The following is a 26,435-nucleotide window of genomic DNA, read 5'->3' as shown; positions in this document are numbered from 1 at the left end:
TACATGTATAGATAATTTCTATGTTAGGCTAGAAAAAGTCAAATATAAAACTTACGTCTTCAACGTACCCTTCAATGATCACTACCCAATAATGATGAGTTTAAGGAATAATTATAAATGTACACAAAAAACCAATTTCAAAATAATAAACTATTTTAAACTAAAAAATAAAGCCAAAATAGTCCAGGAAAAAGAGGGATTTGCGGGTATAATTCTTGGGCCAGGCTGATTTTTTGTGAGAAGGTAGTAAAAATGGTATATAGTAAAATGTGACTTATCCGTAGAGTCAAATTTGACCTCGATTTTGTTTATAAGCCATGAAAGGTACGATTTTCGTAAAATTTCACGTTTTTCGTTCATAACTTTTGTCTGGTTGACTTTACAGAAAAAAAGTTAACATCATTTTTGTTCGTCTTTTCAAGACGAACAAAATGATTCCCTGCAAGACAAAAAATATTGACCCAGACCGATGTTATTGTTAAATAACCATTATTTATTGCACATTTAATTAAACCATAACCAGGAACTTTGGTACCTTCCGATTTACTTCAACCATTTGTTCTTGATAAGAGACAATCTGTGCAAAAGATCAAATTTCTGAGTTGAATATTTCTCGAGTTATAGCGTTATAAACAAATTAACTAATTGTCAATCTCAACAAGTCTGACGGTTATCCGTAGTTGCGCTAATTTTTTTATAGGTAGATTTTACCATAAACTATCGAAAGCCCTTATTATTTTTCCAAAACACATAATTTTGCAACGTAGGGAATTTTTTATCTAAATTTCCTTAGTTGCAAAATAGAATATTAACAACATTTTAATACTTATGCAATATTTTCTGACGCTTATCGATAGAGCCTTGAAAGATCTTTAATTTAAAGTAAGATTCGTTGAAATTCATTAATAAATAAGGAAGCTACGGGCTCCCAAAGTTAACGGCTTATTGTTTAACAAATTATATGTGTAGCGAAAAAAAAAAATATGTCCGAAAACGGTACACGGAGCAATGTCATTCCGTGAAATATCAAGCTTTCGGTAAAAAGCTACATATGTTTAAATAATTCATAAAACCTCCGCAAGCAACCGAAATTCCAGCGGTTCTCGCTTGGAGAAGGAGTGGGGGGCGATCGATTTCTCATCTAACTACGAAAAAAAAACTCGACGCGCGCCTTCAAAATCGACCGCGCAACTTTCAACGCACTTTTCTCCGGAACTATTTATGATAAACACATCATTTTTTTTTTAATTTAGTACTACGCGACGAGAGGAATCGATCTAATTACATATAAATGACGACAAGTAGAAAATATTGCGTTTAATTAGAGTAAAGTTTTTTTTTATTTTATATACAATCATTTTACAATTAAACGACGTATATTATACAACACAGCATAAAAGAATTACATCAATTATTTATCAGCGCTTCTATTACTAATTAACTAAATAAATTTGTATAAAAGATATTCAAAGTCGAGACTATGATATGACACATTATCCACCGCAAGATCAATTTCTAAAAGATAGTGATAAGTTAGTTCCGGAATCTTTACGGAGGCATTTATTTAACATCATAGCCAAACATAAAGCAAAGCCAGATGATTGGAATGAAGTCATAAATTCGATTGCTCACTCAATAATCGCAGCAGCGAAACCTGCGTCTTTCGTTTCCCCAGTACTTGTTAACATAGCTACTGTTGATCCAGCCATGGATGATTATGATATGGAAGTGGATTCTGATAACGAGAGCGAAATAATATTCCTTGATAACAATGAACCACCCGTTAAAAAGAAAAAAGTTTAGTAAAATATAGGTACTAGTAAGATAGCTTCGATAATAGTTAGTAGTAAATAGTTTGATGAGATCTATTGTATTTATAATTGCATAATAAATTTAAGTTAATTAGTAATAGAAGCGCTGATAAATAATTGATGTAATTCTTTTATGCTGTGTTGTATAATATACGTCGTTTAATTGTAAAATGATTGTATATAAAATAAAAAAAAACTTTACACTAATTAAACGCAATATTTTCTACTTGTCGTCATTTATATGTAATTAGATCGATTCCTCTCGTCGCGTAGTACTAAATTAAAAAAAAAATGATGTGTTTATCATAAATAGTTCCGGAGAAAAGTGCGTTGAAAGTTGCGCGGTCGATTTTGAAGGCGCGCGTCGAGTTTTTTTTTCGTAGTTAGATGAGAAATCGATCGCCCCCCACTCCTTCTCCAAGCGAGAACCGCTGGAATTTCGGTTGCTTGCGGAGGTTTTATGAATTATTTAAACATATGTAGCTTTTTACCGAAAGCTTGATATTTCACGGAATGACATTGCTCCGTGTACCGTTTTCGGACATATTTTTTTTTTTCGCTACACATATAATTTGTTAAACAATAAGCCGTTAACTTTGGGAGCCCGTAGCTTCCTTATTTATTAATGAATTTCAACGAATCTTACTTTAAATTAAAGATCTTTCAAGGCTCTATCGATAAGCGTCAGAAAATATTGCATAAGTATTAAAATGTTGTTAATATTCTATTTTGCAACTAAGGAAATTTAGATAAAAAATTCCCTACGTTGCAAAATTATGTGTTTTGGAAAAATAATAAGGGCTTTCGATAGTTTATGGTAAAATCTACCTATAAAAAAATTAGCGCAACTACGGATAACCGTCAGACTTGTTGAGATTGACAATTAGTTAATTTGTTTATAACGCTATAACTCGAGAAATATTCAACTCAGAAATTTGATCTTTTGCACAGATTGTCTCTTATCAAGAACAAATGGTTGAAGTAAATCGGAAGGTACCAAAGTTCCTGGTTATGGTTTAATTAAATGTGCAATAAATAATGGTTATTTAACAATAACATCGGTCTGGGTCAATATTTTTTGTCTTGCAGGGAATCATTTTGTTCGTCTTGAAAAGACGAACAAAAATGATGTTAACTTTTTTTCTGTAAAGTCAACCAGACAAAAGTTATGAACGAAAAACGTGAAATTTTACGAAAATCGTACCTTTCATGGCTTATAAACAAAATCGAGGTCAAATTTGACTCTACGGATAAGTCACATTTTACTATATACCATTTTTACTACCTTCTCACAAAAAATCAGCCTGGCCCAAGAATTATACCCGCAAATCCCTCTTTTTCCTGGACTATTTTGGCTTTATTTTTTAGTTTAAAATAGTTTATTATTTTGAAATTGGTTTTTTGTGTACATTTATAATTATTCCTTAAACTCATCATTATTGGGTAGTGATCATTGAAGGGTACGTTGAAGACGTAAGTTTTATATTTGACTTTTTCTAGCCTAACATAGAAATTATCTATACATGTACCTTTGTTAATATCAATATTGGATGGTCTCGTTATGGTATGTAGTCCAGGGCAATATCCATTTTCTAGCAGTACTTGTAAAAAATCTTGATCTAGTATTTCTTCACTCAATATATCAAAATTAAAGTCTCCCATTAAAATATTATTTTATATTTTTTGTTTATTTTCAATAATTCTTTGAGATTCAATAGGAATTCAGATTTAGATAAATCATGAGATCTGTAAATTGCAGACAGCACCAAATTTTTGTTGTTTTCTAGTGTAATATTAGAGTTAATTATTTTTAATTTATCTATTTCAAGAATTTCTGTAATTTCGGTCATTTCTTCTTTCATATACAAAACAACTCCATCTGATTTGTTTATTTTACTTTCATTGTAATATATTTTATAGTTTGGAATATTGAACATTTCATGATTGTCTAAATTCCATGTTTCTGTGCTTACTATTATACATGGTTTTTTTTCGAGGTTCTTCAGAAATACTAGTAATTTATTGTAATTTTTTTTAGGCTTCTGATGTTTATACAAAGAATGATATTATTTTCTTTACATATATATTTGTTTAGATCATCAATATTATCTGTTTTATGTTCATTTTCAAATATAATATCATATAAGCTGTTATCCATATTGTAATATTGCAGAAAACTATTTAGTATTCCTGGTTTTATTATCTGTTGGACTTGGAGTAGATAATGATGATAACGATAAACTGTTATTTATTCTCGGACGGTTATATATCTTGCGGGTGTTTGTTTCAAAGTTTATTCTACCAAAATATCTTTGATGAGTTGGTTGAATTGGATAATCTGTCATTTCAATATACCTTTTTATTTTCATTTTTAAAACTTCACATATTTCGCTGTCGATTGCACTATGGTTTACGTTGTAGTTTTTACTATATGTTTCATTGTGGAAAATGCAGTTTGGACATTGGAGTATGCTGCTACTACACATTTTTGCTTGGTGCTTGCCAGCACATTTATAACACGTTGGCTCTTTTTTTGCTTTTTCACACTTTCCGCCGCCGTGGCCAAAACCTGAGCAGTTGTAACACGGATATGTGTTGATGACGTCAAAGACTCTGCAGTTTTTACATCCAATAAATAATTTGTTACTATTGTTTTTTATATGTTTATATAGAATAGATGGAACTTCTATTATTGCAGTTACTGTTTTATTTTTTTCATTTGTAAATACATGATTTACTTTGCATTTTTCTTCGTATTGACTCAAATTTCTTGCATTAATATCAGTTTCTATATCTTTTACATTTGTTGTGAAAGCTTTAGAAATTTCTACTACTTTAACTATCGGTTTACATATTTCTTGTTTTAGAACAGTAAGTGCCGGTAATTTTTTTTGTAAAGTTTTTTCTAACACTGTGACATTTTCTTCGGTCATGCAGTTGATAATTATTGTGTCAGTATTTTTAACTTGTACACTTTTTGTTTGTATGTTTTTGTCTTTAATTAAGTAATGTGCTACTTGATTTTCTAAGTTTATGTTATCATTACTCTTTTTCTTTATTATTAATCTTGGTATTCTTTTGGGTTTAGGTTTTGGTAGTGCAATTGTTTCAGCATATGTTTTTCTCATAATGTTAGTATTTGCAATTTATTTTGTTTTTCTTTAATTAGTAGTTCATTGAGCAATTCATTTTTTTCTTTTGTTTCTTTGTATAGTTCTTTCAATAGGTTATTTTCGGCTTTTAATTGTTGTAATTCATCCAAATCATTGATCTGTGTTACATCCATATGATCATCTTTTTCATTTAAAATTTGCGTTTCATGCACAAGCTCATTTAATATTTCCTGTTTTATTTGTTCTCTACTTACAAGTTTGAATTGTGTTATGAAAGCACTAGCTTGTTCACTTAAGTCCCCATATGGCAAGTTTGATGTTAGTGCCAAATTTGAATGCTCCTGGCATATTATGAATGAGCTGTTTATTAGTTTGATTGCATTTCCTGCATTGATTTTTGCTACTATTTCACTCGTATGATAGAAATTTTCACATACTAAACACACAACTGCTCCTACTTTTGTATTTGGATGACACTTGAAATGCTTATGTAGCGATGATGCGTCAGGCGGTTGCACTTCCGCACCGCTTGACGGCGACATCGCGACTGATATAGGGGTTAAATTTATTATTTTCTTCATCTATGCACAGGGATGATCGGGCAAGGGTAAGATTAATTGTAATAACCCAATAACTTGCTGGTAATATCTTGCCCTCCCCCTAATCCAAGAACTGGACGGTAATATCTTGCTGAAGCACGATATCGCCCTTGACCGTCAAAATTACCCAGGGAGGCTTCGGTACCCAAACTACGTGAGAATCCAAATCATTAAACGAAGAGAGAGACGTCGACCACGATTACGCAGAAATCATCTTTGCATTATGAGATAGAACAATGATGATCCACGAATTCTCGTTGTTTTGGCAATGGTTGATTTGGATCATCATATTTCTTTGCGTGAAATTTAGAGACCTACTGGAATCCCAAGAACAACAGCCGGTAAAATTTTTCAGCTTCATAGATTTCATCCGTATCACATAACTTTGACTCAAGCTTGATGCCAGATGATCTCCGCCGCTGACTCGGATTCTGTAATTGAACACAAGCAAGGATTCGTGAAGATCCTGAATTTTTCAGATACGAAATGTTTTCGGACGAAGCTACATTTCATAGTAATGGGCAACTCAATCGCCATAATAGTCATTATTGGTCTATCCAGAACCCTCATTGGGCACGTCATGTTGATAATCAGCCTCGTAGTTTGGTGCGGTATAATAAATGGTTATCTGATAGGACCTTATTTTTTCGATGGGAATGTCAACGGCGCAGTAAATCTTAATTTCCTGCAGAATGAATTACCAAAATTATTGGAAGATGTGGACTTGGAAACAAGACGACGATTATAGCTTCAACAGGACGATACACCATGTCATCACTCACTAATAGTTCGTCACTTCTTGAACCAACGATACCGATAGACGACGCATTGGTAGTAACATTACTGAGTGGTGTCCATGATCACCAGATCTAACAAGTCCAGATTTCTTTTTATGGGGCTATTTGAAAAGTGTTGTTTATGCACAGCAACTAACAACACGGCAAGATGATACAATGCATCATACAAGCTTGTTGAACTATTCCGCATCTCGTTTTGTTGTACACAGTTGAAAACATTGAACGTAGAATTCAACAGTGCATAAATTTGAACGGCGATATTTTTGAACATTTTATGACATAAATGTTTGTGTTACAACCTTTACCATAACTCTATCTGTAGTCATCGTCTTGTCTTCATTGGCTGTAACGGGGTCGATGCTCCGTCTTTTTATATATGCGTGCGATCGCATCGAAGAACACGCGGGATTGTCTAAACGTTCAAACTCATCAACCGGGGAGCAGGAGGGAACGGGCGTCAGTCAACCAATCTTCTACCAGCGAGAAATAATAACTTCAAAATTACAGTCAATATCACATGCGAGATCGTTTATTTTCTCTTATCTCTACAATACATTCAGCCCGCGAGTTTATGTTTACAAAGCGCGCGCGACAATAACATGCAATGTCGGATCGCTCACCGCTCTTTGTTCGCCGAGTTAATACATGCATGCTTCTTACTGAGTACGGGGGATTAGTTATTAGCAATCATACAGCAATTGCGATATTAAGTCTTCATTCTCACATTAACTTAATTGGCTGGGTAATCAATACCTCACCTTCATTGGCTCGGCATTCCCACCTTGCCTTAATTGGCTGGGTAATCCATACCTCGCCTTCATTGGCTGGGCATTCCCACCTTGCCTTCATTGGCTGGGTAATCCATACCTCGCCTTCATTGGCTGGGCATTCCCACCTTGCCTTCATTGGCTGGGTAATTAATACCTTGCCTTCATTAGCTGGGTAACCAAAGTCTTGTCTTGATCGGCTCAGCATTCTCACCTTGCCTAGATAGATTGGACACTCCCTCTTTGCATACATTGGTTAGATTGGTTCATGTTACTAAATCTGGCACGAACACACGTAATGATTAAATCAAAAACGACCTTGATAATCGAACTTTTATTTATCATGGATATTGTGTTATTATTATCATTAGTATTATCATTATTATTATTATTATTATTATTATTATTATATTTTTTTTGTTTTTTACAAGGAGTTGCGGATTCCCCTTAGTCTTTCTGACTGAGGGGTTATGTGGGACTCCCCAAAAAAAAAAAAAATAGGCCTACCCACTAAACCGCCATCTCCTTGGTGTCCTTCCCCCAGCCAGGGACTATGTTGATGTTACTTCTGACTGGGGGGTTCTGTCTGTGTTCGTTCGTTCGTATCGTTTCACCGTGCGTCGTTACGTCGCGTCAATCCGTCTGCTCAGTCGTCCTTCAAACAGTCGTCCGCGTTCTTACGTCTTAGTATGGTTTCCGTATAGGTAGCGACTAAACGCCACCATTGGGGTTTGTGCAGCATCACCTCTACAATGTTATCGGGGGTGATGTTGCCAACTGTTGTCTCTAGTTCTCGTCTGAATCTTGTCCAGCGGTCGCACCCGAAAAACGTGTGTTCCGCGTCGTCTCGTTCGTGTCCACAATACTTGCAGTCGGGTCTTCGTACTCTGTTCATATTGTGGAGGTACCGTCGGAAGTATCCGTGGCCCGTCAAGAGCTGGGTGACGTGAAAATTTACATCACCAAAATTCCTTCCGAGCCACGGTCTCACGTCCCGTATCAGTCGTCTCGTCCATTTGCTACCTCGTTCTTCTGTCCATGGGTCTCGCCACATGTCGATCGTCCTTTCGCGTTCAACGATTGCCGCGTTCTTTCGTCCTATGTCTACGCTGCTCCCGTAAATCCTTTTGCGTTCAGAGGTATTTCTGCGCCGTATAAGAGGATCGAGTGAGCTGTCGCCATTAGCAGTCGCCGCTTTTCTGGTCTCGGTCCCGTCGTGTTTGCCATCAGGCGGCTCAAGGATGCTATCCTCTCTGCCGCTTTTCGAGCTGGCTTCTGTACGTGAGGCCAGAAGGTCATCTTCGTATCGAGGGTTACCCCAAGGTACTTGACTTCCCCCTTGGTCTCCGTTTCGTATGTACCCACTCTCATGGGTAGTATCGTCTGTATGATTATTATTATTATTATTATTATTACTACTATTATTGTCATTATCATTAACCTACCTTTGCCCCGGTGGGATAGAAGGAGGGGTTAACCGCACCCCACACATAATACCTTACGTGAACGTATAATTTCCCGCTCTTTCCGATTCCATGATAAAAAATGGGGGTTCTTATTAAAAAAATCACTTGGTTATTTGGTTATTGGGGTTAGTGGGGTTGGTTTATTGGGTTATTAAAATTAATCTTACCCTTGCCCGATCATCCCTGTGCATAATAAATTTGACCGCTACATGATCTTTTGCGGGAGGGGGGGTTAACTGCACCCCACACATAATACCTTATCTGAACGTAGAATTGCTCGCTCTTTCCGAATCCAGGATCAAAATTATAGGTTCCTATTCAAAAAATGACTTTGACCTTTAAATGAACTTGAAAATAAATAAATTTGTCTGAACAATTTTTTTGTAGAATGCCAACCGTAGAACATTTCGGGGTGGTTCCTTCAAAATGGGTCACCCTGTATATGTTTTAATATATTTTACTCAGCTGATTTATCTTTTTTGATAAAATTGTAAAACAAATAAATGTTGTAATATTGAAATATTAAGTAAATTTAAATTCGACAATACTGCGGTGCAATGTATTGTAAAGAAAGCGGATAATGAGGTTCATAAATTATCATTTACTAAATGTAAACTATCACATGAGCAATTAGAGATTTACTACTATAAATTGCTATGCTGTAATACTTTGAGTAGTCATGTATTGCAATCAAACAGTATCCCTTTGAATTGCATTGCATGTAACTTGAATGGAGTATCAATAAAAATTTGTCATCAGTCATAAAAATAAATTTCTACCACATTCCAACAATAAATAAGAACAAGCAAGAGCCCAAAAAATTATTCATAAGTGTTTTAAATGAGGAAAATAAACCTGGTATTCCCACTGAGAAGGCATTACTTCTGCATTAATTCCACAAATGGGTACACCAGCAAAGAGACAGGCGCGATAATGAGCCTCAACAATTTCTCTAGCAATGACACGATCAGCTCCTACGCCACAGTAGTAAGGTCCTTGAGGTCCAGGAAAACCATTCTTTGGCCAACCTAATGGTCTACCATCTAAATCCATAAGCGTGTACTCCTGCTCTATGCCAAACCATGGTTCCTCCATTTTCACTGGTCCGGAATCCATAGCTTCTTTACATTTAAGTCGCTTATTTGTTGCAGTTGGAGTATGATCAAAGTTATAGGTTTCGCAAAGCACAAGAATATTATTGTTGCGTCGAAAAGGATCCTTATATAGAGCTATAGGATATAGAAAGATCTCGCTATTCTCTCCATGAGCTTGGTATGTTGAACTTCCGTCGTAAGTCCAAACCGGTAATTCTGTCATGTACAAAAAAATATATTTTTATAATCACTGATTATTTAGTTACACCGTCTAGATATCGTTAAGTGTCAATAAAAATAATTAAATTATTATAATATAATATTTATGTATCTGTTATAAGGTTTCAACCTCATTTCATGCATTGTGAGATAAATTGATTTATGAAATTTGATGTTTTATTCTACTTTTACTTATTTTATGTAAATTAAATTTGATAAAAGATTTTAGTGTATATTTAAAATAATCCATAAAACAATGCTATTAATTACTGGATTCATATAAATATCCTTTTTTCCAAAAATAAAATAATCCGATGCATAATGAAAAAAAGGTTATAAATATTTTTATATGCAATTTCGAAGTTTTCTGGTTTTACTCATATATTGGTTTATACAAAATAGACTATAAGAAGTAATGAGGAGAATGAAGAAATGTAATACTTTATAAATTATGAACAAGGACAACAAATTAACTATGCGTGAGAAACGATTGGCCATATCTATGTTTTAGAAATAATTGGAAAAACAGTTACTGCTATGGAAAAAAAATAAAATTAATATTATAATATTGTTATGGTGATTTCAAGAAAGTATGCATTTTGTTCTTTAATTCTATTATAATCTTTCTTCAGTAAATACAGCTAACGAATACATGTTCTAATCTTATATTACTAGTGCATAAAATATTGTGATTTATGTAAATATAACTTTGAAAATAATCAAAATTATTTTTTCTATTCGGTGCTTAATAAAAAAAATAATTTAATAACTTTAAAGGAAACGTTTAAATGACGGTGTTAAGATAAATGCTCTTCGTTCTCTCAAATATTTCGTGCAATATAAGTAATTATTAGAATGAATCCCCTCTATTCCCCAATCAACCGGTTTGAATTATTATTTACTCCTGAAGTTTATGAACGGATCGATCTCAGATTATGCACACACTTTCTATTTAATTCCAAGGGTGTATAGATTCAGTTTGGTTATAACCGATTAATAAACAAAAAAGTCATGAACATGAACGTGAATAATGCTAGCTCTGCATACACACTACGCAATAACGCAGTCTACAGCCGTTGGCCGAATAGTTCCATTGGCTCACTGCTACTCGGCATAGTCTAAGGTGCTTCTGTTAGTGCAGTAGGAGTGCTTCGATGATATACACCCGAGCGTTTGAAGACGAAAATTCTTACTGATTTCGGATTAAATTTCGAGACCTTCACATCAAAATATTTTCATTGATATTCAAATTTTCTAAAGCTTCATTTAGAGTTTCTCGTCTATTACTATAATGCCATGATTGAAAAAACTAGGTGAATAAATAAAATGATAGACTTATTTACAACGCTACTATCGTCAAAATTAAATCAATGCAAATGCAAATGAGAATATCTTTCATGGAAGGTAATACGATTTATCGCAATCTTCTAAATAATTTTGAAAATAAATTACAAAATTTTTCGCTAAATGTTTCCAATAATTGTTCCAGGATGTTATTAACGGATGAACGCGGATTATAAAACCGGTCTTTAAGTGCCTGCTAAGTCGACGCGTAATTAATGCCAATGATGGCCACGTCCTTTACTAACTCAGCTGCAGAGCTTTTCAAACACATTTTCAAATACTAAAGCTTAGTCGTATTAGCAAGGCGCGGGGCGTCGTGCACAAGAGTGGTGAACACGTCCGAAAAGCTCTCCCAATCCTACTATTTACCGGAAAACTTAGGCAAATCTAAACGTGGCAATTTGTCTGTTTGCTCGTCTAGCTCATCGCTTTCGCGGGCGCGGCGTCGGGGGTTAACTTCGTTATTTTTGCGTTCCTGATCATTATTTAAATCCGGAAGCTCCACGATCCTGATTAACAGCCAGTCCAGGGTTTCCTCACGAGCACGAGTCATCGCATCAAAGCGATTTTTTGTGACGTACACATGTCTTGTCGCATCGGTGCGAAGCATAATCTCATTGTGCATTTTCCGTATTTCCACCCAACGCTCTTCCATGGTGCGAATGCTCGTCTACACGATTGCTTTATTGAGAGTGTCAGGCGCTCGATCTCGCATGCGCCTGCCGATAGCAGCGATCTCATCGCTCTTGAATTGCTGAATAGCTGCGAGCCTGTCCAACGGAACGCGAGTTATGTCGGCAATCAACGTTTGATTCGCTCAATTGATTTTTGTAATGAAGAGAATAAGACGCAGGTGGACTTTACACGCACTGATTGGCATACAACTTACTCACGTATATAAACTTGTAGCTTCTCTCTATTTTATATTATATTAAATTGCTAATTAAAACCACAATTTTACAACAGATTTTAAATGAATCAAGACTAACATCTACAACACACAATCCTCACCCGGGGCACCATGAATAAACTATAATTTAATGTTACGATTATTATTATTAACAATGTATTATACTCCGGACGGGCAAGCTGAAGGTGCCGAGGAGATAATACGTGGCAGTAAATAAGTTCGGAATTAGGAATGGATTAATTAATGAAAAAATACACAAATATGACTTTAATGAAATTATTAAAGAAAGGGATACTCATCCGGCATAAAAAACCCGAGTCGTAAGAGGGGGAAAAGCCTTCGAGTTCCGATAAAATAATTACAGAGCTTTTTACAGTTATTATTTCCTATAAATAATGTGCAACGGAATCATAAAATAGAAAGCTACTGTCGTATCGCGGAATTCTTGTGACGCGGCCGTAGGATTGAGGAGCGGATGAGTTAGAAGTAAATCGACGAGTTTAAGTAAAAGGTTTTATTTCAACAGACTGAACTGCTCGTCTTCGGTACAAAATCAGAACTGCCCGCTTAAGGGAACGCAGCCCTTATATACCCGTTTGAGGGCGTCTATTAGGAGAAAGTGACGCAGGCACTTTCTACAATTAGAGGTGATGTTTTCACTTTCTAAAAATGAATTATAGGCCCTTGGGATATAAATCAGGATTAGAAAGTGGAGTTAGGAATAGAAAGTGAGGATTAGGATCAGCAATAAAACTAATGGATTAGAAAGTAGAAAGTGCAATTAGGATGGGAACCTGGGTAGTTCCTATTAGCGACGCATCGCTATTAGGACTCCTCATCAGCGGGGTCTCCGACATACGATATTAATACAAAATAGAGAGAGAAATATTGGATGCGCTTACAATAAGTTACCTAGGGCTTGCTGAGCCTGTACGATTCGCACGGTTGAATGGCCATTCAAAGTAAAACGTGTGTTTGCTTACCAGTCGACGCCAACATAGGTAGAGGTAGGGAAGGTGCTACCACACACACACACACACACACACACACACACACATCGGCGCACCACAGCCCCAACGTCTTGGGCACATAAACTGCGATGCCACCTGGTTTGCCGACTGATGGGCAGGAAGGACCTGGAAGCACCCCGGTGACACGAGGACGTCCTCCACTGACGTAGTCAGTCCCTTTGTAATGCGTCACTGGGATCACGAGACACTGGCGAGACAGTCGCACACAAACAAACTCACACAGTTGAGCGCGCACAGTTTCTTTTGGCTCGGTGTCGCAGACACGCTCTTGCCTTAGATGAAAAGAGGACGCGTGGCGTACAACCTTTTAAGAGATACGGAATACACGTTAGAGAGCAGAGAGAGTCGACCGGAGCTGTCGGGTTTCCGGAAGGAACTGAACTCTTCGTCGTATCATTGGAAGACACGAGAAAAATAGGCGGAAAATTCTCCCTACTCTTGAGGACCCCCCCCCCCCCCCCCAGAAGGGCCTAGTAACTACATTTGGACATGTGGTGCGCAGATATGAGAAATGCGCGCTGCAATTGGCGACATGCAATAAACAACAGACGCGCGCGTATTTCCGTCTGTAAACGTGACCGAACGCGGACGTCGATGACTTATTGCCCGTGCGTCGTTCCTTGTATTCTGTTATCGGTCGCTTTCTCTTTTTCTCTGTCTCTCTTAATCTCGGAGCGCAAATGACGAGAACAATATGTTTAATGATACGAATAACTAATTTTTCTATATTGTTTCAATTCGAGAAAGCTTCGTTTTGATAGAAGAAATTTTTTAGACAATCTTCATCGTATAGTTATTGTGTATTTAAAGGTTTATAAAATATTCTATAGAAATGGAGTAATCTTATGAAAATCTGATTTTAGCAGTGAAATTTGATGGTAGTTTTTATCGCTTTGAATGTACTATTGACATATAACGATATATACATTTCTCATTATTTTAGACCTTCTTTAGATTTAAATTTCATTCAAAGCGGTTATCATAGCTATTTGTTAAAAGGAAGCTATATATTTAATTGAAGAAGGGCTTACCCTCTTATATATAATTTAAAAAGAAAATTCGAAATACATTACCTGTAGATTTCAATGTCCTTCCGAATAAAAGAAGTTTCATTTAGTTTGCAAGAATAAAATTAAAAAAAAATACTTTCACCCCTCTAAAAAATAAGAGATGTAACCCTCTGGATCCGTGGTATATCTTATAACATTGTGACATGGTAACAAATAATTTTCAGTTGATTTCAAGAAAAAATGTTTTATAGAAAAGGAGATATACTGAAAAAATGGTTCTTGGGGGTGAACGTGACGAGTAGTTTCCACCCCTTAAATAGTTTCTTCGCCTCACGAATGAATGCTCTTGGCTTTTTGTTAGTCGTGTATAGTATATTGAACAGATTCAATGTTAGTTACATCAATTTCATTTATACAGACAACTCAAAGCGCTTAGTTTCAATGAAAATAAAAAAATTAATTTAAGGGTAGTTTAACCTTAAATTAGAAAAAAATAAAAAATACGTCAACTTTGATACTTAATCCCTTCTAAATTAAAAAAGTTAGATACATCAAAGTGAGATATATAAAAAAAAACGGATTTCGGAGGTGAAAGTTAGGGGCAACTTTCACCCCTTTAAACCACGTATTAGCACATAAAAAAATACGTGTCGACTATTTTTCAGTCCTCTACCATATATCAAAGTTTCATCGAAATCGGTTATTTCCACTTGGTGTACCTTCCTTGTAAGGTGCAAAGTAGAAAAAAGTCAAAAGAAAAATAAAAAAAGGAATAATAAAATAAAAGAATAATAATAAAACTTTCAAGCTATTTTCTTTATAGAAACAATCGAAATGAAATATATATATATATATATATATATATATATATATATATATATAATAGAAAACAATTTTAGCAAAGGAGAGAAAGAATAGATAGAATATGACTATTGTTTTATGAAACTTAAATGTACTTACAGTATTTATTTATTGGCTGATTTATAAAAAAATTTTGTTTGGTCCTATATATATTTCTTGCAATATCAGCGTTTTATAATAATAATAATCTAGTCTCTTTTTTATCATTTTTCCTTTTGTGGGCAACAATAATATGATGCAATTTTTTAAGTAACCTCACGTGCTCTGAGTTCCTGAACTCAATTTTGAGATATAACTAATAAAAATAAAAATAAAAGGATTTTAGTTCCAATATACGCGGGACAAAGTAATATACGACTGCACTATTTCATAATTAGAACGTGTCTGCTTGCGCTATACACTCTCGTTGCTATCGTCTCACGCTTATACGAGGTCTGTCCGGAAAGTATCGGGCCTACGTTTATATCTTCGCGCCATAGTGTTCGAGGGACCTCTACCGCACAGAAACGTCAACAGTAAAGCCTCACGAATCTATTGGTTATTTACTGACACCTGCCGGACGTATAGTTCATGCGCAGCGTGTCTTTGTTTACAGTGCCTTTTTCGCGTTCGTCGGATTTTGATATTGTCAAAAATGACTGAAAAACAAGATCAACGAATTTGCATCAAATTTTGCTTTCAACTCGGAAAAACGAGTTCAGAAACTATTCAAATGATCCAAAAGGTCTTCGGAAACGAGTGTATGAGCAAAACACGAATAAAAGAATGGTATAAACGGTTCAAGGATGGTCGCACTTCTGTCGATAGTGATTCTCGTTCCGTGCGATTACGTGCGACTTGCAATCGAACAAGATCGTCGTATGACTGTGCGAGAACTAGAAGAAGACCTTGGGATATCAAAAACTATCATTTCAGAAATTTTAACCAAAAATTTAGGAATAAAATGCGTGTGTGCGAAATTCATCCCGAAATTGCTCACGGCAGAGCAGAATAACATTCGCTTAGAAATTGCTCTGGACAATCTGGAAATGGTCAATAATGATGATAATGTGCTTAAAAAATTTATTACAGGTGATGAATCATGGATTTATGGTTATTATCCTGAAACAAAACAACAATCTTCACAGTGGAAGCATTCTGAATCGCCAAGACCAAAAAAAGCACGTCAAAGTCCGAGCAATGTTAAGTCAATGTTGATTGTTTTTTTTGATTGTGAAGGTGTTGTACATCACGAATATGCACCAACAGGTCAGACAATCAATAAAGAATACTACGTTCAAATTTTGAATCGTTTGCGTGATGCAGTAAGAAGAAAACGTCCGCACTTTTGGGAAAGTGGTGACTGGCTTCTCCATCACGATAATGCGCCAGCGCATTCATCCAATCTAGTGCAGCAGTTTTTGAGCAAACACAATATCGCATTGCTTCGACAATCTCCATACAGTCCCGACATAGCCCCTTGTGACTTTTGGCTGTTTCCAAAACTAAAAAAACCACTCAAAGGATACCGATTCGACGACAAAACAACGGTTGAAAACAATGCGACGAGTGTACTTAAGGCTATCCCTAAAAGTGCGTTCCAGGACTGTTTTGAAAAGTGGAAACATCGATGGAACCGTGTTATTCAATACACGCGCGTCGAGATGCACATTTTTTACGACGCGAGTAAGGGAGCCTTTGCCGTCGTGACATATCTCAGAATAACCACTTCGGATGAGAGAGTACACGTAGCTCTGGTTATCGCCAAGTCGCGGCTCGCATCCATAAAACCCACCACGATCCCATGATTAGAACTTAATGCTGCAGTCCTTGGTACACGATTAGCCACTACAATCAGGCAAGAACTCGATATCAACATCAACGAGAGAGTGTTTTAGTCCGACTCGACAACGGTACTGCATTGGATCAAGTCCGGATCTCGCGTCAAGCAAATTTACGTGGCGAACCGATTGGGGGAGATACACACAAATACGCGAGCAACGGAATGGCGATGGGTTCCGACCGAGTTAAACCCCGTAGACGACGGCACGCGACACACTAACAAGCCAAAGCTTTGCTCAGACAGTGGCTTGTGGGCCCCGAATTTCTCAAACAACCCCCGGCGAATTGGCCAACGCCGGGAGAATTGAGCGAATCTGAACGTCAAGAAGCCGACAAGTTAGAAGCGCGAATAAAATTCATCGGCGCGGTATTTTCAGATCAATCAAGGACTTGGGAATAGTCAGTACAGGTCGGAAACTCTGGCCGGAGCCGTATAGTCAGAGTGATTGAGAGTCTGGGGAACTTCTTCAAGCTTTGTCGGGAAGCAGAGGCGAAGAAGTTAGGCAAGATGCCAACAAAATGCATGCGAAACTCCGAAACGCCTGCGCAGAGGGTTGCAGCCGCCGAAAAGGCATGGTACCGTATAATTTAGGTCGACTGTTTTCCAAACCAACTTAAAGCTCTAAAAAACGGGAAAGACTTCCCGCGTGGTAGCAAATTAACTTACTTACGGGCGTACATCGACAGCGAAGGGAATTTGCGGATGAGGTGGCGCTTCACCGAAATGTTTGACTCGACGTCTCGCACACGAGAGACAGTGATAAAAACGTTTCAAAACGAACCAATCATTCTAGATGCGAGTCATTATGCCACGAAATATCTTATCGAGTCATTTCACCGGCGATACTTCCATGGGAGCAACGAGGCTGTTGTTAACGAAATGCGGCAAGAGTACTACATTTTTGGCCTACGTACAAGACTACGTTAGCTTGCAAACTGCTGTGCCGTTAGCCGAATTCGTCGCGCAGCGCCGGAAAATCCGCCTATGGCCCACTTGCCAAAATGCCGTTTATCCGCAGGCAATTGGCCTTTTTCCCAGTATGGTATCGACTACTTCGGACCTATGATTGTAAAAATCGGACGTCGATGAAAGAAGAGATGGGGAGTACTTTTTACATGTATGACGACGCGCGCGGTCCACTTGGAGCTAGCAAGCACACTGAACGCATGCTCGACGATAATGATCGTGCATAGGTTCGCGTTGCGACGAGGGTTCCCCGAAAGAATTTTTAGCGACATTGGGATAAACTTGGTAAAAGCAAGCAAGGAATTCTAAGACGCGATTTTGAATTTAGCAACGGTAGAAGCGAGAGAAAAACAACAGAGTTACACGAAAGAAAACAAGTTTACATGGAGCTTCAATCCACCTGACGCGTCTCATATGGGGGGAGCTTGGGAAAGATCAATTCCTAGTGTAAAAGTAGCAATTGATCATGTATTGAACGGGCAGTCATGCACGGAAGAGGTCCTACTAACGTTATTAGCAGAAGTAGTGCACGCGATCAACTCGAAGCCAATGACACACGTGTCCACAACTGGCGCACTGCTCCAACTACTCTTCCAAGATGGAATGACGCACTTTTCCCACCATTTTTCATCTTTCTCTCAAATAAACTTGAGCACTGGTTGCGAATACCAGCATGTTGAAGTCTTTTGCGCACGATAATTGATAACTTTGATTTTATGGCTAATTAAGTTTGTGTAAGTGGGTAATTTTTATGGTACGACTCTTTCGACCAATTTATATAATAGTTCCATCTGCATCACGGTACATGCAATTGAACCCATTATTTTAGCCGACAACTGAAAGCAACGGACAGAAGACTTAACCACGTGCTCAGTTCGGGAGTCACTTTGATCACTAACACGTCTCTTATGATTATCGTAATATATTACAATTCTAAAATAATCTTGAAAATTGCATCTGATATACAAGTCACAGAACAGCTAGTTGTTCACTGCGATGCTTTGAGCGTCCGTACTATTTCATCGAATTTCATCATGATTCTGATGCTTCCAACAGTTTGTATCTGTTTGCCCGATATGTTCGTTAAATTCACGGTGGACAATGACAATCGAATAAGCGAATTTTTGTACTAAACTTCTCGAAGCAACCGTCATCCTGATTCAACATCGCCACATATGGTTTTCCTGTAATACGATCAGTAATCAACGATGTTCTATTGCAAAAATGCAAACAGCGGCCGAATTCTCGAACGATAATTCAACTTTATCTACCATGGTTAATATAGCACGCACCTCCTTCCCGGCTAACGAGGCGGTTGTGGTTGTTTCCGTTGTCATGTACAACACTGTTGTCTGTACTTCATCCTTCTCATTACATACTTTTCTGCAATCAGATATTGCAACGATAGCGTCGTAGTGCTCTGGAGTTGGCTTTTTCGATCCATGCTATTCGATAGCTCGTTTCGGCTACAATTGCCATAAAGTGCTTTCTTCAAGACCTATGAAAAGCACGATCGGATTCAGACAACAAGATATGTGCGTCAATGCGCTCTCAATGTGACGTTATTCACAGAGACGTTTCAACTTTTGCTAATATCTCGATTTCCAGATGGATATCGCGATGAAACCCTTACCAAACAAGACAAAAATCTATGCGTTTTTAGATGCCAGTTAACGGGACATATCTACAATCCTTTACTCAAGAATACCGAAAATTTGCCGTCAAAAATTCAGTAACTTTTCTAGTGGAAGAAATGAAATTAGCTCCAAGAAGTAGTTTGCGATCTGCATCAAAATCATTTCCGAGAATGATAATTTCATGTAAGGAGTTGAGAGCTGCGTTGATAGCAGCTAGATGCTGCGATGGATCTGCAATGAGCTCCGAATTCCGATTAATCTCTGCACTGCCTGGACAGACTCAAAAACAGCTCTATGTTGGATTCTCTCATTCTCTGGCAGAAGCCGACAAGAAACTCCGCTGTTGACAACTATATATACCAAATTTAAAAGTTCATCAATTTACTCGAGCCGTGATCTAACGACACAGTCTGTCCGAACAGAATCCTGCTGATATAACCTCTCGAACTTCGATTGCGAGGCAACTTCTCACTAAAGGCTATTGGTTTTCAGGCCCGTAGTGACTTGTGACCTACTTATGCTCGTGACTAGAAAATGGAACCCACTCCCATGAGCGATGAAACTATACGAGTCGTCTTGACTACTCTCACTAAGAAATGAAGGGCCGTTTATCATGTCGTTGTAACAGGTTGTTTTATTTCGATTAAATTAATAATTCATTTAAATATTAATTTTGGAGCAGTTTAGAAAGCCAATGACAGCTCTTCGTTCTGTGCATTGCACTACCGCCATTAGTTATAATTTAATTAACAAACTAAAATATTATCATTTTTTTTGTATGCTGTAACAAGATGAGCATCAGTATTACTAACAATTAATAATATTTAATACTGCCGACTATTCCTTGAAATATCAGCACTTTTATGCCAACAGTGACGTCAAAATAGACTTGTAGACATTCAGAAGAAGTACCACAAATTCGAAGAAATAAAATTTATTATGGAGAGGAAGCACGAACTAAAATTATATTCGAGCATAAAATTATAAGCCGAATAGATCTAGGATAAGATCGCATATATGTAAGTATATGCTACGCAAGCCTCGCCCACCTATATTCGTTACTATAACTCTACTAGAAAGAGATAGCTTAATAAATAGACAAGGACGGCGCATCATACTTACACTACCGTTCATAAAGATGTGCCATCCCCTTGCTGAAATCATCAAAACTTTAGAGTTTTATGGCTCAGTTTAGACTGATAGACAGTTTAGACTCAGCACAAAGCTAGAAAATCCTGCGGGGTCTCATTTGAAAGGTATTGCCAAGACCTTTCAAATGTTGTAAAACATAATTGATTTTATTTGTTTTTTGTACAACTTGTGACGTCATAAACAAATTGTTTTTTTTTAATTTTTTCACATCAACTTCGACCCCGATTTATTTATATAACGGATTCTGCGATGGAAAAACTGTATTAGCCATTCGATAGAGCTTTCAAAAAGCTACAAAATCCATATCCGGAAAATTTTTTTACCTTTATTTTTTATGAGCTATATGGTGTTTTATACAAAAACAAAGATTTTCAAAAAATGGGCTGTATTTTTTTTATTTTCAACTCTAAAGAAAAAACTCTCAGAAGAAAAAATGTAGTATTTTGCAAGAGCTATCAAATGCGTCACTCAGAATTAAAAAAAAAAATTTTTTTTTTCACGTTTTTTAGAATTGAAATTTTTCTAGAAAAAAAACTGAAATTAGATATATTTAATAAAATTAATAAGTAACTAGTATTTATAACTGAATGGGCTTACAAACAATGATAATAAGATACATTTATTGAACCATAATTTATTACTTACTCAGAATAGATTAACATAATTTGGTTACAATTTTTCTACAAAATTTATTTCTTACAACGTTTCAATAATAACATAACAATAATAATTTCATTTTTTATAATACTAATAACGCTTGTAATTGATATATTATCACAATCTGAATATAAATTTCAGTTGTAAACAAAAACGAAACAATACTAATTATTTAAACGCTTTTTCATCGAAATGTCCACCTTTGTTTGCTATAACTACTTTACAAATTCGAGGCATTCGTGCTACAAGTTTCTCTAAAGTTTCTGCACTTATTTTTTTCCACTCATTTTCTAAAATATTCCAAAGATCCTTCTAGGAAGTAGGTCCTACCTTCCTTACAGCTCTATCTAGATCATCCCACAACAGTTCGATAGGGTTAAGATCAGGAGAGTACGGTGGCCATTCCATCACAACTAATTTTTTTTTCTTCTCCAATTGAGCAAGATAACTTTTACATAACTTTGAAGTATGCTTTGGGTCGTTATCTTGTTGGAACGTAAATTAGCGACCAATTATTCTTGTTCCGGAAGATAGAACATTTTTTCAAGAATTTTTTTGTAACCTTCTTTTTTCAACTTGCCATCAATTTTAATAAGGTCACCAACCTTAGAACCACCAAAACAACCCCATACCATTACTGAGCCGCCACCATGTTTAACCGAAGCACACACATTTTTTTGTAAATGTTTTTGCTTATTTTTTCTCCGCACAAAACATCTGCGTTTACTACCAAAAACCTCGAATTTGCTCTCATCAGACCACAAAAGTTTTTCCAATCATCAATGGTCCAAATTTTATGTTTTCTGGCCCAAGCCAATCGTTTCTTTTTATTAATCGGTTTTAGTAAAGGCTTTTTAATTGCTATTCAACCGTATAGTCCATCTTCATGAAGTCGTCTCTTTATCGTAGTAACACTAAGTTTAACATCATACGCTTTTTAAGTTTCAACAGCAAGTTCGGGTGCCGTGAGTCTTGGATTATGTGTACTTGTACTACAAATGTATTTATCAGTAGCGCTCCTAGTTTTCCTAGGCATTCCTGAAATTTTTTTGTTTTTGATATTTCCTTGAGTTATGAATTTTTTAGTGTTATAATCAACTGTTCTTCTTGGAATATTCAAAATTTTGGAAATTTCATTATTACTTTTATTCACTTTATGCAAGACTACTATCTCAGATCGCTCTTCAATGCTTAAATTTCTTTTTTTCGTCATTTTTAATGAACAAAAAATACATGAATAATTTACTGACTAGATTGGACACATTGATATTTCACTCATTAAAGCTGATAAGAGACTGAATTTCCATACGTATTCTCTGCTATATGTATACATTCATGAAAGTCAAGTAAATCAAACCACGTAAACACTCAGTGATTATCACAGTGATTATCGGTGAGCACAATACTGTAGAAAGTTATTAAAAATGAAAACAATGCAAATTCCTCTGTTACAAACGTCGAATACAATAAAGTATCTTGTTATCATTGCTTCTAAACCCATTCAGTTATAAATACTAGTTACTTACTAATTTTATTAAATATATGTAATTTCAGTTTTTTTTCTAGAAAAATTTCAATTCTAAAAAACGTGAAAAAAAAAAATTTTTTTTTTAAATTCTGAGTTGCGCATTTGATAACTCTTACAAAATACTACATTTTTTCCTCTGAGAGTTTTTTCTTTAGAGTTGAAAATAAAAAATATACAGCCCATTTTTTGAAAATCTTTGTTTTTGTATAAAACACCATATAGCTCATAAAAAATAAAGGTAAAAAAATTTTCCGGATATGGATTTTGTAGCTTTTTGAAAGCTCTATCAAATGGCTTATACATTTTTTTCCATCGTAGAATCCGTTATATAAATAAATCGGGGTCGAAGTTGATGTGAAAAAATTTAAAAAAAATAATTTGTTTATGACGTCACAAGTTGTACAAAAAACAAATAAAATCAATTATGTTTTACAACATTTGAAAGGTCTTGGCAAGATCTTTCAAATGAGACCCCGCAGGATTTTCTAGGTTTTATAGAAACTGAGCCATAAAACTCGAAAGTTTTGATGATTTCAGCAAGGGGATGGTAAATCTTTATGGATGGTAGCGTATCATGCCTAAGATCGACCAATAGCTGAATCGATTTTTTGGCGCTAAAACTAAATCCAGTTCAGAATTTCTCTAGCACGTCAGGATTTTGAGATACCCTAACCTAAAAGTATGGAAATGGTGATTTTTGCCTATATTTGAGGTTATGTAGCACAACGAACTTTCTATACACAAAAAACTACAATGAATAGTCCTTATAAATTTATTCAACTTGTAATCTGAGATCTTATTCTACTCGAGACGATAGGAAGCCAAAGTACCTAATTATTTATGGGAATTACTAGAATAATAAAATCTTAGGAATCTATGAACATTAATTTAAAAACACAAATTTGCATACATTAGAGAATTATTTAGTAAGTTGTTCATTTCGTCATAGCACATGAATGTACGATGTGCTGGTTGTAAATTGACTTATGAGTAATAAAACCAATGTAGAATACTAGATAGCATTACCGCGACTCTAATAATTATGAAATTATGTGTAAGCTAACTGCGCTGTACCTTGCCTTAATCTAATTTGTAACGTAAATTAAATCGTTTGCTGTAACTAAGTTTCAAAGAGCCGCCACTCACATACAACATATACACTTTACACATTTTGATTTTGATTAATAAAAGGCTCAACATTTCAATTAAAATTTAATTGCCTTTAATTTGCATAATACTTATCTTTTTCACCTTCTATTCTGTAGTTATTTCATCATAAATAGAAAGAAGATAGAAATTTAGAATAGCCATAGAAATTTGGCTAGATGCATTAAAATAAACAGTAAATATACCAATTATTAAGCAAAAGAAAAATAAATACCAGCAAACTATAGACCAATATCTCTGATCTCCAACCAAAGATGCTCTCCAATATATATAAAAATTTGATTTATAAACCACTAGACAGTGATCCCATAGTTATTACCTTTCTCAATCTAGCCAAAGCTTTCGATACAATTGATTATAAAATTTTACTTGATAAATTATATAATAATGATATAAGAGGAAGTATCTACATTAATTAAAAGCTATATAAGCAAACGAAAACAAAGAGTCAAAATCAACATTGATGAAGTTCAGATGGGAATTCCTCAAGGTATATTCCTAGGAACACTGCTCTTCATAATTTATATAAATGATATCTTAGAAGCCTTGCCAGATAATACAATTCTCTCTTTTGCTGACCATACGACAGGCATTTCAATTGGTAAAAATTGGAAAGAAACAGAAACAAATATAAACAATTAATTAGAAATAGGGGGAAATGGTTAGCCCTTAATAAACTATCACTCAATATTGATAAAATAGTTTATATTGAATTTGGTAACTACTGTAATAGTATATCTAAAAATCTGAAAATAAAAATACAAAGTATAACAATACAAAGAATTGAATATATTAAGTATCGACGAGTGATTTTTAATAGTAACTTGAAATGGGAACTTCACTTCCATAATATCTACAAAAGGACCAAATATTTAACTTTAATCTTTTACAAATATCAAGAATAATGAATTCCAACGTACTAAGGATCCTTTGATATGCACTGTTTCACAGCATTTGCTTATATGGGATAATTGCATGAGTAAGAGCCTATTCAGGATCAATTAAAGGATTACAGAGCCTACAAACTCGATTACTGAGAATAGTTAATCAAAACCATTTCATAACGGAAAAACACCCATTAAATATCGACCAAATCTTGTCTCTAGGATATCTATTATTCCAATATGAAGTTTTATCTCATATGTATAGAGTAAAAGATAAAAAAACTAGTTATAATAATATACAACTACCTAAAAGAATCAAAAGAATTTGTATAAAAAACAGCTTTAACAGAGCTATTTCACTTTTCAACAATCTATTAGATTATCTTAAAATAATGGTCAACAAAAATAGAATTGAAAAAACATTAAAACGATGGATCAAAAGAAATCCCGGAAACTAGAGTTTTTGAAAACCTCGCTGTATAAAATCGATTGTAAAGAAATCAATCAGTCATTAATCACCATGTTCAAAGATTTTTTGTATCCTACTTCGGATGTCCATGAGGATATAAATCATCTTAATAAGATTTTACTGTACGTTAGAACACATTTATGTTTCCATGATTTCTGCAACTTATACAATTGAGCCTAGAATAGCTTCGTACAACTATACTAAAATGCAAAAAAAAAGTGCTACAATTAGCCGTAAAAGCCCGCATTAAGGGTATTAACCTGTGATGACCGGCTGTAGCATAGTTTTTTGTCCTAATTAATTAATAGAAATAAATATTAAGAACAAAGTGGGAACCTTCATGATTTTTCACGATGAAAACGCATCTGAGATAAGGTGTTTATATAAAACTTGATAGTTACCCGAGCCTGCGTACTCGGTCTTACAATCGACGCTCTATCTTGCTTTGTCCCACATGTATGGTTGACAGGAGTCTATGATCATCACGTATACATCATGAAACGTTATTACGCCGATAAGAGGAGGGGACCATAAAAATACAATCTATGTTTTTTTTCCACCGAATTTTAAGAGAATATCCGTAATATTTAATGGGTTTTAATCAATTTTGTATGTTACTATGAAATAGCGATAGTTCTAATAACCATCATACCATAATGCGCATCTTTTAAAAATATATCATTTATCCAGTTCAACCCTTGTAATAACAAAATAACTAATAAATAATTTCATGTTTTAAGCGAAAACAACAATAGAACCGTAATGAATTTTATAATAACTCTTAGAAGTTTTTGGATTTTTATAAATGTTTATAATAGTTAATTATTGAATTATTGTAATTTATAGCTATTAAATAATCACTATGTATCGTTAAAATCAACTAAGTCCAGTACGATTTTGTATAAGTAATTATAAATCATAGCGTCACTCTTGCTCTCAGAAGTGGTACTCCAAGAGCCATCTCTAGAGCAAAAGGCCCAAGTTAAAAAAGGACTGCTCTATCACTCTTTGAAAATTCATGCCCACAGACCAATAAAGAAATCCTAGATATGATTAGAATATTTTCTACCAATACAAAACTTGGCCGTTATCGCTTCGTGGGCCTAAGGAAAGGGATTTCCACCCAACCAC

At 35.4% G+C, this 26,435-nt stretch overlaps 1 protein-coding gene across 2 annotated transcripts in view; it reads right to left on the bottom strand.

Annotated features, from left to right (window-relative positions):
* Positions 1-26,435, bottom strand: part of LOC131663821 (glutamine synthetase 2 cytoplasmic-like) — a 174,055-nt gene that overhangs the window by 4,975 nt on the left and 142,645 nt on the right. For both annotated transcript variants that reach the window (XM_058934507.1, XM_058934517.1), the window contains exon 3: positions 9,409-9,863. In XM_058934507.1, coding sequence (XP_058790490.1) covers positions 9,409-9,863 — 455 coding nt within the window. The remainder of the gene's footprint in view (positions 1-9,408; positions 9,864-26,435) is intronic.

The sequence above is a fragment of the Phymastichus coffea genome, unplaced genomic scaffold (assembly GCF_024137745.1).
Source record: "Phymastichus coffea isolate CEN01 unplaced genomic scaffold, Cenicafe_Pcof_1.1 PCOF00002, whole genome shotgun sequence".
In the NCBI taxonomy this organism is placed as follows: domain Eukaryota; kingdom Metazoa; phylum Arthropoda; class Insecta; order Hymenoptera; family Eulophidae; genus Phymastichus; species Phymastichus coffea.
This window is presented reverse-complemented; position numbering and strand designations above follow the sequence as displayed.